The following is a 15,399-nucleotide window of genomic DNA, read 5'->3' as shown; positions in this document are numbered from 1 at the left end:
GTCATGAGTTTGGAAGTTTTTTCTACTGTAGCTTGGGCTACTTTACTTCCTGGTTGGTATTTATTGGTTTTTCCAATGTTATTATAGCATATTATTGCTTTTTTATATACCGTGGGACTCCCACTCCGACGACGGGGAATGATTCAGGCATGTGAATCTATGAAAGACACCCTAATACTGGAGAATGATAAATTCAAGAGATTAACATTGTTGTTTTTATCATAATTTGTCCAGAAAGTAAGTTATAAGACTTTCTTTTCTATAAACCAGAATCCAGCCTACCTACAGTCTCCACTGATTGGTCAGTGCTAACAGACTTAGCTAGGCTTTCTTGATTAGGTGATAGATAAGTAGCTCTCCAGGGGTGAGGCTATCTGCTGGATATTGCCACTTAATGGACTTGGATCTGTGTGAGATGTTATCTGCCATCTATTTAGTTCACATCCATATCTACCGTTTAGGAATTGAAAGTACTGCACACACAGCAAATAACTATGATGCTACTAAGTAATTTGCCTGTAGTCAAGCCTATTTAGTGAGGTGGCTTGCCATCCTATGCCTCCCTCTTTAGTTGTAAGGCATCCAGATATGCATGTTGGTAGCACATCTTAGCAGTGTGTATGGGTATGCCACTGTCTGTATATCTCACAATTTGGCATTAGGATCTTCCACTTTGCTGCCTCTTTGGCCAGATTCAACACTAATTTAAATTCCTCCCAAAGGGCTGTGGAAGGACTGCAGATTTAATGGTCTATGTCATGCTCCAAGTAGACTTGCATTTTCCAAACAGAGACTTTATACCTAGCTTCAAAACAAGTGATTCTGTATGTTAGGAAAGCATGATAAAATATTTCCTGATTCTTTGGCATCATACTAGGCTCCTCTCTACTGAGGCTTCGAAGAGATTCTATTTGATCTGACCATTCTGGTCTGTGCCACCTTTATCTTCTTCTTAGAAGTCTATATTCATTCCTTTGCATTCAGTGATGTGGTTCACACAGTGTGAAAATGTTTGTACCAATTGACTTAATGCATCTTGATAAATCCAGTTTTCCAAACTAGAGTTTGTCGAATGTACTCCCTCACAAACTGTACGCCTTATGAAAAAAGTGCACTATATCCTAATTGTAAGAAATTGGGCTATTAATTGGAAAGGATGTGAGTGCTCCACATGTAACACAATTGTCTTATTACTGAGAAAGAAGTACTCTATTGTAGCACTTACTATCTAGGGTAGCAAAGCAGAGCAATTAAATTCTTACTCATGGGAGGCGATGTGGGCTAATAATCTCAATTCACAGGCATGCATTACAATACTCAATAAATTGTTGTTTAGTGAGGGCTTTTTCTTTTAAAAATAAAAAGTATTGCAAATACGTTTTGAAATACGGTGTGGATATTCAATTACAATGATGTACATAAGGTAAATGGAAAAACCTTTAGTGACACCCTCATATCATATCAGTTTAAAAAAAGGCAGGCCTACTGGCTTTGTCAATGGGTCACAACATTAACAATAAGCATGATATTCTTGGTCAAGTTAACATAATATAAGGGGTGTCAGAATATACATAGCAAACCTACTGGCTTTGTCAGGGTGTCACCACAATATTAAACAAATCTACAAATATGAACCTTAGAATGTCATTAAAATCTGTGAAACTAATATTAATAAGCATTCACTATAATGTCAAACGTTCATTGTTCACTTTCATGTCAACAATAAAGTATTTGATTTCAAAACACATACATGCCTTAGTCTCTCGTTTACTTGCTACAGCTACAGGCCACAAAATATAGCCATAGAACCAACCACTAGGGGTCCCTGCACCCCATAGCAAAATCCCAAGTTCTCAGAGTGTTAGAAATTCAAACCAAACCTCTCCCAGGGACAATGTTTCAATATGCTTCGAGACTTCGGTAAAAAAAAATACCGTGCCGAAAAAGCAAGAGTAAATAAGTAAATAAAGCCTTTGCGGGGAATTATGGGAGACTCCTCAGCAATATTAGAACAGCTGTTGTTTACTTGAAACGGCTTTGCTTCGCACTCTATTTCTTTTATTTCATTAATACTGGGTGCCCATGCCCACTGCACTCCCACATGAAGGTAGGAATGAAAGGAGCAGCACAGGGAGCTAACTCCTGGCTGCCCTGCCGACTCCCAACTTATGTGATCACGTCGGGTGTGGAAAAAGGAGCTGGCCTTGCTCTTGCTGGTCCGGAGCAGGAGCAGCTTGTCTTCCACTCCTGCCTGCATGGTGTGTCTGGTTCAATTGCTGGTTCTCTCCAGACAGGACTACTGCAACTCTCTTCTTACTGGCCTCCCCAAATCCCACCTGTTCCCCCTTAAATCTGTTCTCCATTCAGCAGCTCATTTCATATATGGGGCCAAAAGAAGCGACCACATCACACCCATTTAATCCACCCTCTATTGGCTTCCCATTGAGGCAAGATCTATCTACAAGACTGCCTGTATCACTCACAAAGCCTTGCACTCCTCCTCTCCTCGCTACCTGGCGAACAAACTGAAACTCTCAGGAGGCTCTAGACAATCACGTAATCCGGAAAATCTATTGCTTGAACCTCTAACTTTCAAGAAGGAAAGGTCGATGGCCCAATCCTTTTCAGGCAACGCGGTGAGAATCTGGAACTCACTTCCAACTCAGCTCCGGACCACCACCTCTTCCCAAGCCTTCAAACTGACCTCAAAGCTCTCCTCCTTCAAAGACACTTCCAAAGTGAATTCATGCCCTCACTATTATCTGAAGGAAGTCCTTCCATTATAGGAAATTCTGTTCTGCATGACTCTAGAAGTGCCTTCCCAATGTGTTCTTGTGGCTTGAGAGTCTGCCATTTATTACAGTATTATACTTCTAGACTCCTTTGTAACATGCACACGCCACTTTCCCTCTTGTAATGTATCATTTGCTACCTCTTTTATTTTGTTTGCTTTTGATACATGTACAATTGCCACCATTGCCTCATGTAACGTAACGTTTGTTCTTGTGTTTTGAGTATCTGCCATTTAGTGCAGTATTATACCTCTATTTGTACTTTGTACGCTTTTGTAACTTACACACATGTCACTTTTTTCCACTTGTAACGTATCGTTTGCTACCGCTTGTATTTTGTTTGCTCTTGATACATGCACAATTGTCACTATTGCCTTATGTAATGTAACGTTAGCTTTTGTAACATGCTCACTTGTAATTTCTCCTCATGTTTCACTACTGTTCCTATTGTGAAGCGCTCTGACACCTTCGGGTAAAGTCCGCACTATATAAAAACGCATACAATAAAATAAATAAATAAAAAATTGGGAGACTGAGATCACCAGGGCCAATCAGGATTCGGGGGGGAGCCTCATGCTCATTAGCTGCTCAAGAAAAAAACCAAATAATACTTTTGCACTGACCTTCGGCCCTGGCCAACTACAAGGGTTTAGAAAGAAAGAGTGGTGGACCACTATTCACCCTTTTCCTTCATTTTCCTTCTTAAAAGGTCACATTTTTCAAGTTGTACAGCCAGCAGGAGCATTTTCATCATGTCTTCAGGTTTCTAAAGGGGCACATTTAGTGGGGAGCTCGATGGTCAAGCACACTGAGCCATCCTTCACCTCTGCTTGGCTCCTGGTGCTCCTCGCCTGCCAGAGGGGGAATCTGACATAGCCCCTTTGCAACCAACCAGCAGGACACCATACTGGCTGTCTAGCAGAACACCTGGGGTGCAGTAGAGTCCAGGCAGGTTCAACAGCTCCTCAAGGGCATAAGGGGACCCGCACCACTGGCCCTGAAGAGCTCCATCCTAGTGCTGGGAGTCAGCTAATGACAAAGTCTTTAGTCCATCTTTGCAGGGCATCATGTGGCTTTGTTTTCCAGCTGGGCATCATGTCTGCAGTAGTCGCTTCCCAGGTCCAGGCTCTTCTCATCTGTGTCGCCCTTGTACAAGAGGTTTAGGTGAAGGTGGAATTTTCTAGATGACAGGCACTCCTGGCCAATCCTAGAATGCCACAAAATCCCTCCACCCTGTTCCGAACCTCCTACACAGTATTCTGGGACAGTCCAACATGGCGAGTTTTCTCAGAAAATAACCTCTCTGGGGCCCCAGTTCGGCCACTAGCTGACATCACTGCCTGACCTCTTCCCACCAAAACATCAGAGATTGTAATCTGACTATAAGCTGAGCCACAGAAATATAAGAATTCCTGAAGTCACATAAGATGTTGATGTAATTTTTGTGAACTGCAAATTCAAATTAGGCATGCATGTTTTACCTCAGTTTGATACCTTGCAGAACCCAGTCAGCCTAAGTGGCGTGAAACTGTACTTTGAATCAGATTTCACTTATATGCAGAATATAGCGAAAGCACTACAGATTTTTATGTAAGCTCTACAGTCCTTCACTATAGATGTCCACTACTATTATAAGGCCTGTTGGACTTGGCCCTTTTAACAGGGTCATCCCTTAACTTTTTGCCTTCCTCGTGTATTTTTTCTGACCTGTTGTTGTGTTGTTGGCTGTTTTATGACTCTGGGCACTTTACCACTGCTGATCAGTGCTAAAGTGCATATGCTCTCCTTTTTGTAAATTGATTAGTGACTCCATGATTGGCTTGTTTGGTTTACTTTTGAAACTACCAGGAGCTTAGAGGGAAAAGCTAGTCATAGGTCGCCCTCCACTCAAAATGCAAAACAACATAAATGACCTAGACTATATGGGCACTTATCGACTATTGTAATTCTTTTTAGGTACACTGTATATTGCTTCAATATTACAAATCTCCTCCCTTTTCATTAATTGTACGGGTAGTAGGTGAGTCCTAAAAGTGTGCCTCCATTAATATCCGCCCATTCCCTTATGATAACCATAAAAATTCCAATTGCGAAACATATAACAACACACACCTTAGTGTCAAACTATACCCAAAAATACGATACAAAAAAGTGTGTGAGAGCGAGATGGCACCTCACGGGCGCACCACCAACGGGAACCTGGAAAGTACTCACCAGGATTGCCCTGTTCTCATCATTGGCACCATCAAGCTCAGAAAAAAGAAGAACGTGTCCAAGAAACACAAACAGAGGTAAGTGTATGCAGTGAGGATAGACCACAAAACAACCAGTGGAGTGTCAAAAAACATATAAAATATACACACAACAACACAGATATATAATTTTATTCTGTTTCTTGTGTTGGGTGTGCAACCTAAAAAAAGTGAGTGTGGTTACTAACTATCCAACCAACACCACTTTACTTGCCGACATGTTTCACTGCCCTCGATTTTCAGGCAGTTTCTTCAGGGCGTCATATGTATTAAAGCCACTGCATATGGACAAACAAGTCTTCGCAACTGGAAAATAAATGAAAATAAACGTTTTTTATAAAAAAGAGAGGAACCTGTCTGTGAAATATATAGTCCTGTCCCACACACATATAACTCTGTTATGATTACCCTCACACGGCCATCAGTACTCGTACCAGCCGGTAGGGTAATGGTCTTTTGGAACACCACCAATTATGGGTCATGAATCCTTCCCCTTCAATTTTACTGTGGAGATATAGGTAAAAGACAGATTGTGTATATCATATATAATCCTATCACATGTTATAGGTACACATTAAACAACACCATTTTGTCCCTAATTGAGCTATGGGTGTGTCAACAAACCGTTTCTAAATATCTTTGGGAGAGAATGAAGGTACAAATAAAATTGAACAACCACACATGCTAGAATTCTCTCTTTCTAGCAGGGTTCACTGCATGTGTTTAACTCGATCCTATTAATCTCACAGCGTGTGTTTCACTCGAACCTGTAACTTTATTTGGTCTCACAATGGTCGATTCCTATATTTACAATTAGAACCATGCACATTCTACCCGTTTGATAAGTAAGCAAAACGAAATTTCAGGGGATTTGGTACAGGCACTTCTTAAATCAATTCTATACACTCAATAGCATGGCGAGTACTTCCGGAAAAAGTCACCACCCGACTCGTGACAAGCTAGACCGTCGGGCTTCACAGAGTCAAGAAACCTCTATGTCCACCAGCACTCGACAAACTTTTAAAAAGGAGGTTTCTATCTAGTTGAAATACACTTTTTTGTATCGTACTCTTGGGTATAGTTTGACACTAAGGTGTGTGTTGTTATATGTTTTGCAATTGGAATTTTTATGGTTATCATAAGGGAATGGGCAGATATTAAAGGAGGCACACTTTTAGGACACACCTACTACCCGTACAATTAATGAAAAGGGAGGAGATTTGTAATATTGAAGCAATATACAGTGTACCTAAAAAGAATTACAATAGTCGATAAGTGCCCATATAGTCTAGGTCATTTATGTTGTTTTGTTTGGTTTACTTGCCAGACCCGAGTACAGTGCACTGAGTGTGCCCAGGGCTTGCAAACCAAATACTGCTGGTGGGCTTGCAGCAGTGGTTGTGCCACCCACAGAAGCAGCCTGTAAAAGTGTGTCTCAGGTCTGCCATTGCAGAGCCTGTGTGCTGTCTGATACTGCCATGTTGACTGGGCAAGTGCACCCACTTGCCAGTCCCTTAACCTTCCCTTTTCTGCATATTAGTCACCCCTATGGTAGGCCCAAGGGGAGTGTGCATTGTAGGTAAAAGGTAGGACTTGCCCTGGTGTGTGTGGCATGTTGTAATAGTGAATTACAGCCATTTTCGTTTTTCACTATTGCAAGTCTATCTGTTCCCCATAGTCCAGAATGGGTAGTTTGATTATTACATTTTATAATCCTAACTAACTCAGGGAACTAGATATAAATTCGAGTTTAGTATGCCTGAACTCAGAATGATAAAATACATCTTTTAGTGAAGTTGGTTTTAACATTCTGTGTTTGAAAATAGCACTTTTACAAAGTAGGTATTTTCTTTTCTAACCATCCGAGCCTGCCTCTGCTAGGTTGTGTATGGAGTTTGAGTGGCAGGGGCTGGGGGATTCCAGGAGACAGGGTGAGTCAGCACAGGGCTGAATAGAGAGATCTGCATGCAGATGGGAGGGAGGAGCTGCACCTGGGGCCTGAATAGGGCTGCGCATGCCTTCCACAATGCTGGCTCCACCTCCTGTGGTGCATCTGATGTCCCTGGCCTACACTGTGAATGGAAAGGAGTTTTGTCAACAGTTCTACAGGACTGACCAGCACTGGTTTGGACTAGGCAAAGGCTGCTCTGCTTTCAGAGAACAAAGGGAAAATGAGTATAAATATTGGGACCCAGACCGAAAAACTTTAGATCACTTTTGGGAAACAAGAAGAAACCTTTGCTGAGGAGAGGAACCAGAGAGACTGAGGAGAGACTATCCCTAAGCGTGAGGGATTGGCCTGCAGTGGTTGCCTGACTGCCAAAGAGAGGAGAAAGGACTTTGACTACTTTCATTCAACTTGAGACGTATCTCCAAGGGCTTGAGAAAGAGCTTGCCTCCTGCTGAAGTCTCAGGGAAAACAGACTTCACCCACCAGCTCCCCAAGAGTTCTTTGGAAGGGCCTGCAGTTGTGTTGGGCTTTCTGAGGGACTGTGTGTCTCAAGGAGCTGAAGCACGACTCACGAAGAAGAAGCGTGACGCCGCCACTGCCGCTGTTGCTTCACAACGCGTAAGCGCCTCGCATCGCCGAAGAGGATCGACGTCGCACCAGACACCACTGCATCATCGGAAAAGCGTGTCGCAGCCGCCGTCGTCGCATTGCTGGGAAAGCATGGCACTGCTGCAGCTGTCGCATCGTTGCCGAAGCGCATCGCATTGCCGGAGAAGAGGATCGATGTCACATCAGACGCCGCCGCATCACCGGGAAGCGTGTTACAGGGCCTGTCGCAGCTTAGAAGAATCGTTGAGTCACCACATGGCCGTCGGGCATGCACGCATCGTGTCGCATCAAGGAGAAGACGCCATTTTTGTTTCACTGCACCGGAAGCTGAAGACCTGGCTGTTCGAGCAGTAGCGGCAACCCCTCCTCCCCCAAGCGCCTTGAGACCCTACGGGTATGTAGCGCGCTCTATAAGTGTCATTGATTGATTGATTGATTGATCTTCATCGCAACACGGCGTTGCGGCCCGCATCGCCACAGAAGTGCAGTAAGAAACCGACGCATCACTTCCCCACGCTGAGAAGAACCAACGCATCCCCTACGCATCAGTAGGGACCGGACGCATCACGTTCTTGCGTGTAAGGAACCGACGCATCACCTTCCCCGCAACACTTTAGTTGTATAGCGTTACACATCCAAAGGTACATTGAACTTAAAGTGTCACATTTTACATCTAAAGAGAACTAAGCTAATTCTACCATTTTTAAAGTACAGTATTGTGGATTTTTGTCGTATGTGGTCTTGGATTAAGTCTATATAAAAATACTTATTTTTATACTACAACTTGTGTGGTGTCCATCTGTAGTGCTGTCACTGCATTACTGTATGTGTTCACAAATGCTTTACACACTGCCTCTGAGATAAGCCTGCTTGCTCGTGCCAAGCTACCAAGGGGGTGAGCAGGGGTTATTTTAGGAGTGTACCCCTTACCATGACTAGACGCAAGGGTCCCTATTTGGACAAAGGTACCTACCTCTGCCAACTAGAGACCCCCAAATCTAACAAGGCCTATCCCAGGTCAATAGCAATCCTTGCACAGCCCCTTCTACGCTAGGCTACATATGCTTAAATACTGGGCTGTCGATAACAGTAGTCTTACATGCAAAGCCCACACACAAGTATGTTCACATGCAACCAGCCCTGTCCCCCTTACCCTAGTTGCCAGCATCTGCATTCTCTTAAAAGGAGGACACAGTTAGATAACACACTTAGTCCAATTACCGTGAATTTCCTGTGAGTGAGACTCACTTAATAAGACTCACTCACAGTAACATGTTTTTTTTAATGGGTAGTCATTTGTGAAAAATCATGGTGGACCAAATGGGCGGACCCCATGTGCTACACTAATGCACTTGTAACTAGGCAGACAAGATATCTGTCATGCCATCTGTGGGAGACGCGGGGAAACTGGTGCGGAAACACAGATTTCTACCTTTATTCTTAATTCCACATAGGATTAATGGTAACTCTACATTCTGAAATTACCAACTTCCTTAGGTATTTCTAATTACAGGAGCTGAATTACATTGCCAGTATTACCGCCTATACTTGGAATATGGGCATTACTGGTAACCTTTTCTACCATCAAAAACCGAGGCTTCAGGAAATGCCACTGTCATGGAAAGGAAAAAATATTTTTGGGTCTTCCATCTGTAAATTTCGTCTCCAATAAAAAAGAAAAATTATAATGTAATACCTGCAAATGATCAGTCATGACTGGAAGGCAGGTAAGGTTCAAAATGATGAAGTCATCTGAATTAACAGATTCTTTATTTTAAGAACCTGTGCTGCAGCACTATTTTGCTAAACCTTTTTTCAGTTATTGAGCTTATGTGTGGGCCTTCTTTGCTTTATGTAAATCATTTCCAGTGAGGGGACATTGCCACACTGAATGCAAGTGGGTTTTGTTATGAGAACTGTTTATTTTATTTTGATGAGCTGCTGTGAGAACAATCCTAAAGAGTCAAACATAATCAGATTATTAATGCCCATGACAAGAAAAACATGACCATGAAAGATGGGGAGTCAATTAAAGCAGAAATCAATTGCATCATACAAGTTCTAAGATCTTTGGAAACTGCAAGAAACCTAAAAGTATAGACAAATAAAAAATATATATATGTATCTCAATACAGCATTTTACAAATACAAATGTGAAAACTCCTCTTGGCGTAAGTAAATGCTTTGTGCACATATGCAGCCTCACCTTCTTCATCCTGCCTTTCTCTTCCTCAGCAGCTTGAAGTTTGAGGTCTAGATTTGTAATTACTTGCTGCAACGAAGCCTCTGCCCGTTTTGATTCCAGTGGTTCCGCATCCTCCAACACGTTAGCCAATGCCTCAACCCCAGCATCTTCTAGAACATTCAACGAAGAAACTGGGACTTCATCCAAGGTGGCACTATCAGTTGCCAGGACCTATACCATGTACAATATTGTTAGGATTTAACCAATACAGATTAAGTCATTGCCAGCATTTCAAACTTTCTAGCATTCAAAACAATAACACAGTAACATTGCATACAAAAAGAAGTGGAGAAAAAAAGTGATATGTCTTTGCCCAAGGCCAGATTTCAAAGCACATAAAATAGATCTTCTTTTGAATTTGTTCATGTACAATGTGTGTAGACAGTACTGTCAGGATGGAGTTGCTGGTCGGGGGGTGGGAGGTGGGGGGGTGCTATACCTCCAGCTGCAAGATGGCCACAGGTTAGAGCAGTCCTGCAGGGTGCAGTGCATTTCTTTTTTAAATATCTGACAGAAGGAGGGCAACTGTGGCAGAAGACCCCGGGATAGATAACCTTGCACCCTGATAAGAGTTTTCTGTGAAATCATCACCTGTTTCGTGTTTACAGGAGGCACAGGCCGAGAACAGCCTGTGGTGGCTTGGAGACCCAGACTGCAGATTTTCTACAGCCTTGCTGTCCCTGCAACCTGAGGAGGAATAGTAGCTCACTCCGGCGACTAGCTCATGGACTAGACAGCATGCAAGGAGAGATAAGATCTCGGGCTGCATTCCCTCTCTTCAGATAAATGCCAAGAGCGGCGGCTACAGTGTGAAGAGACTGGGAGCTAGGAGCAAGATGGCTGCAGTGCAATTACATGCCCGTCTGCCAAGTAAATTACATAACAACTTTTGCCTTATGTGGCATGCCCATTGTGTGAAAAGGCAGCTGCAGGTGTAATGTGATGGCAGGGAGTGATTGCTTTCCCAATACTAGTTGTGTAAGACCCTTTTCATAGAGTGTAAAACATAATTGAGACCTGCTTGTGCCTCTACATTGTGACTGACTGGGGAGGTTGAGAGAGCCTTGCAGTTTGCGCTGGTGAAGTGCTAAGCACCTAGTGTTGTGTGGAGAGCCAAGAGGACTACTATTGCCAGCGTTCTGTCCCCTGGGGTACACTTCTCAACTGTAGGCCCAGCTAATGCCAGGATGTTTTCTGATATCAAATGAAAATGGAAAAGACAGAAAAGTAATATGCAAGTCTCACTTTCGATTTCAAGAGGACGCTTAAAGAACTCAGCTCAATCAGAGCCCAAAATGGTTGTTATTGAATGCCTGGCGTCTGGGCAAACATCCGCTGACCCGGAGGTGATAGCCATTCTGCAGGCTGTGCAACACAGTCTCCAGTCGCCAGATGGTAAAATAGACTCACTTAATCAATGCATGGAAAATATAGCCAACAAATTGGGCAAACTTTTCACCAGACTGGGGGCAGCAAAGTAGCACATTTCGTCTATAGAAGAAAAAGACTGATAAGAGGCAAGATTCCGCTAGAATAATCTTCGCTTTCTGGGGATCCCTGAGTCCGCTGCTATAGGCAAGATGGAACTGCATGTTGAGACCATAATGACCACATTATTTGGGAGCAAAAACCTGTTGCACCTCCTGGTAGTGGGTGGAAATGGCACATCACTCGCTCGGACCTGTTGCAGGGATTCTGCTGAGTCACAGAGCTATGCTTGGGATTATGGGACCTTAGTAGGCAGGGATTGAGTCATCCTACCACCTGAGTATCAATGAGCCCTGGAATGACTAGCTATGGTGTCTCAATTGCCCGCTACTCACTCACAGAGGAACAAGTGATTAACATCCCAGAACGCAACACTCCTGACCCTCTCAGGAATTGCAGTTGCAGGACACACATATTCGCTTCCATGCCTGTACTAGTCCACAACAAGTTCTGACAGAGAAACAAGGAAACTTTAAAATGTTTATTTTAACTATTGTGCTCTAGTATACAATATACGTGTCTAAAAGAGTAGAAAATGCCTAACACATCATAGGATTAGCACAGCGAGTAGTCCGTAAATCATAAATAGGGCGCCGGTTTTATGGTATTTATTTTTTGGACATTTCCGTCTGTATTTATCCATATTTATTTTTTGCTAATTTTATCTGTATTTATCCATATTTATTTTGGGTTTTGTGGATAAATGAAGCTAAAATTAGCATATTTATACATTTATTTAACTAGTAAATATGCACTTATGCTTGAATGCCTCCTAAGTTTCAATGTTGTAAACCCCTACAGAAGATAAATCAATGCACCGATAAGAAAATATGAATATATCAGTATCAACTTTGCGCATATCTACTACCTCTGTAAAAGTCTCTTTGCTAAAATTAGTCTCTTTTTTAGCCCCTTTACCTATCAATCCACACAGTAATTGGCCTGGCAGTCATGGCAGACAGTATTTAGAATTACTAAAAAAGCAACCCAATTTCCCTTTTTATCCACATTTAAAAATAAATACGGACAAGAGAATACATTTTTTGTGTCTGAATTTATCTATAAAAATTAGAAAAAACAGAAAACAGGGAGCCCTAATCATAAATGGAGCTCCCATTATATAACCTCACTCCCCTTCTACATAAGCAAAATTATTATATATCAGAATATCTCTAGGTGTTAGCAGCAGACCACGTACCTTAGCACATACAGATGAAAATTCTACATCCCAGATGCTGTCACAATCTTTTCTCAGGAAAGGTCTTCTCAGGAAAGGTCCCTCTCCAAGTGTGTGTTACCTATCTGTGCATACCTATATGACAGAAAGTATGTGTTCCAAAAATAACTGCTGCATTTGAGTGTTTTGTCTAGGCGCTAGGGCCTGACCAGAACAGAATAACGAGTGGCATTGTTGTTCGACCTGGTCTACATGTCCAGACTAAATCCCAGGAAAAGAACAGAGCGCAAAACAACAGCGTGTTTTGTGTGGAAGTACATTGTGGCATAAAGCAAAATATATCTTTAAGGTAACGTGTGCAAAGCAGAGGACAGTCTGCAACGTATTCATTCTAACATAGGAAAAACTACAATGGGCCTGCACAGGACTTATGACAGACCCAAACCACTTCCTAGTGGTCCTGCGCGCCCCATCACAGCTGAACTGCTAAATTACAGGAATTGGCACATTGTACTTCGCCTAGCTAGAAAGAAGCGTAAGTTACTTAATTAAGTCTATGAAGTCCCTTTTTTCCCCAGACTTCACTCTTGCAGCCCAATCTGCACAAACTGCGTGCCTACCAATAAAATATCAGCTGCAAAAGCTGAACATCAGCCTCGCCATGCTCTATCCCATATGTCTTCATATAAAAGCTGCAACAGGACACAGCACCTCGTCACTACCGCTCAGGCAGCCATGTCCTTTCAGAACACCCTTAATAAGCAGTGCAGGAATACGGACACTATCGACCATGACACAGATGTGTCACTGGATGGCACTGGAAAATTAGTACATAGGTATCAATGCTACACTCTTGTCTACACATCAAAACTATTTTTGGACTAATACTGGACTATCTGTGGAGGGACTGAGTAAGTTCTGTGGGCATACTGCAGATACTGGCTTCATTGTGTTAACCCGTTTTAATTCGTGATCACATTGCTGCTATTGCCACATTTATTTTTAGCATATTTGCACTTAGGGGGGGCCTTTTAAATCTTTTGTCACGCCTGTTACATACCGTGTGTTGCACCTGATCACGCCCCGGTCCGCCGCAGCTGTGTGCTGTTTGTGCGGAGGGCAAGGTGATCGTGCAGACAGTTCCGGCGGCTGAGCTGAGTTAGGAATCACTACTTCCGGTGGTCTTCCCGCCACAACCTTATTTATTTCACGCATGCAAAGGACGCGCAGCAGGTGCGCCGATGGCCCGCCAAAGGCAAGCCCGTCTGCGCCCGTCCGCACCAGAACGCCGTCAGGAGCCAGGGACCCTGGTTTTCATATAGAACACAGCCATCCTACACAGTTATTATATACCAGACAAGAGATGTTGAATTTATAGATCAACCGGCCTCATAATACCTGTAAGATAGAGTCTTGGCCATGCCCTGAAGGGCCTTTCTCTTGTCGAGGCTGTCATTTTCAAACAACCCTCGACCGAGTTAGCTGCCCAAGTGACCCCCACCCAAAGACCGCTTACAAAGTATGGAAAAATGTGCTGTGTAACATCAGGTCCCTGCCAAAACATGCGATCGAATTCTGGGACCTTGTGTCCTCTGCCCAACCAGAGATTGGCTTTTTACTGAAACCTGGATGAAACCCCACACGGTCCCCGCTATAACTTTAGGCATACCAAAGGGATATAAAATGATTAGATTAGATAGGCCTATAAAAACTGGGGGGGGCTTAGCTATTGTACACAAAGACGGCATAAACATCTCGGTCATAGATCAACGCAGCGATGCGACTGTAGTGATGCTGATTTTTAGAATCGATCAGCCCCAGCAGGATAGCTTGAAAGGGGCGCTAGTCTATCGTCCTCCAGGACCGCTTTTGGACTTGGACTTCTCCTTACAACTGGTGGAATGTCTTGCTCCTCATAAAAGGGGGAAGTAATTTCCTATTATTAGGAGATTTCAATGTACATAGCGAATGCCACTCTAATCCTGACGTCCAGACCTTTCTGGCAGACCTATCCCTCTTAGGCTTGTGTCAGCTTAATGAGGGGCCGACTCACATAGCGGGCCACACTTTGGATATTCTTTTTTCTAATTCTTCTAAGATAAAGTGTAAACCTCCTCAGCATCTCCCCTGGTCAGATCACTCAGTCATCGAATTTGACATCCATTACCTTAATGAACCTAAAATTCCTAATCAAGCTGTACCGTATCTGTGGAGATAGTGGCAGAAGGTGTCTGCATAAAATGTTCAAAGTAGATTTATGAAGCCGCACTTCCTTGTATCAGACCATACTGAGGAAGCACTGTCAAAATGTAATTCAGCGGTTATTATAGCCATTGACCATACTGTGCCGCTCAAGTCCTTTCTGAGCCGTCCTAATCATCCACAAGCTGCCTGGTTTACACCTCTCTTGCGGAGTCAGAAGCAACTATGTAGGAAATTGGAAAGAGCATGGCGCGCATCACACAATGAGGCCGATTGGGAAAAGTATTGTGCTTCCCTAATCAGCTACCACAAAAACATAAAGGCAGCGCGCAAATTGCACCATTTATCTCAGCTGACTCAGGCAGGTAACTCCTCAAATATATTGTATCAAATCCTCCATTCCTTCACAAATCCGAAAGCATGTGAAAGCTTGGAGAATCCCTCCCAAAAATTGTGCGATCTGGATCTCCTATGGATTTCATTCCAGACCAGACAAGAAATCTAATATTCCATGGACAGATCTCTCTAACCTTCGTCCCATCTCTCTTCTTCCATTCTGGAGCAAGATAATGGAGAAACATGTGAAAACTCACTTGTCCAATTATGTCGAACTGTCTGGATATCTAGATCATTCCCAGTCCGGTTTTAGGCCCAAATACAGCACCAAATCTGCGTTACTTGCA

The 15,399-nt window shown here is 43.1% G+C and overlaps 1 protein-coding gene across 3 annotated transcripts in view; it reads right to left on the bottom strand.

Annotated features, from left to right (window-relative positions):
- The window catches only part of CCDC91 (coiled-coil domain containing 91), a 1,837,163-nt gene that overhangs the window by 1,230,411 nt on the left and 591,353 nt on the right, over positions 1-15,399 (bottom strand). For all 3 annotated transcript variants that reach the window (XM_078673757.1, XM_078673758.1, XM_078673759.1), the window contains one exon: positions 9,811-10,020. In XM_078673757.1, the coding sequence (XP_078529883.1) occupies positions 9,811-10,020 (210 nt within the window). The remainder of the gene's footprint in view (positions 1-9,810; positions 10,021-15,399) is intronic.

This window comes from Lissotriton helveticus, chromosome 1_1, assembly GCF_964261635.1.
Source record: "Lissotriton helveticus chromosome 1_1, aLisHel1.1, whole genome shotgun sequence".
NCBI lineage: Eukaryota > Metazoa > Chordata > Amphibia > Caudata > Salamandridae > Lissotriton > Lissotriton helveticus.
The sequence above is the reverse complement of the archived record's forward strand: the minus strand, read 5'-3'. Positions and strand labels throughout refer to the sequence as shown.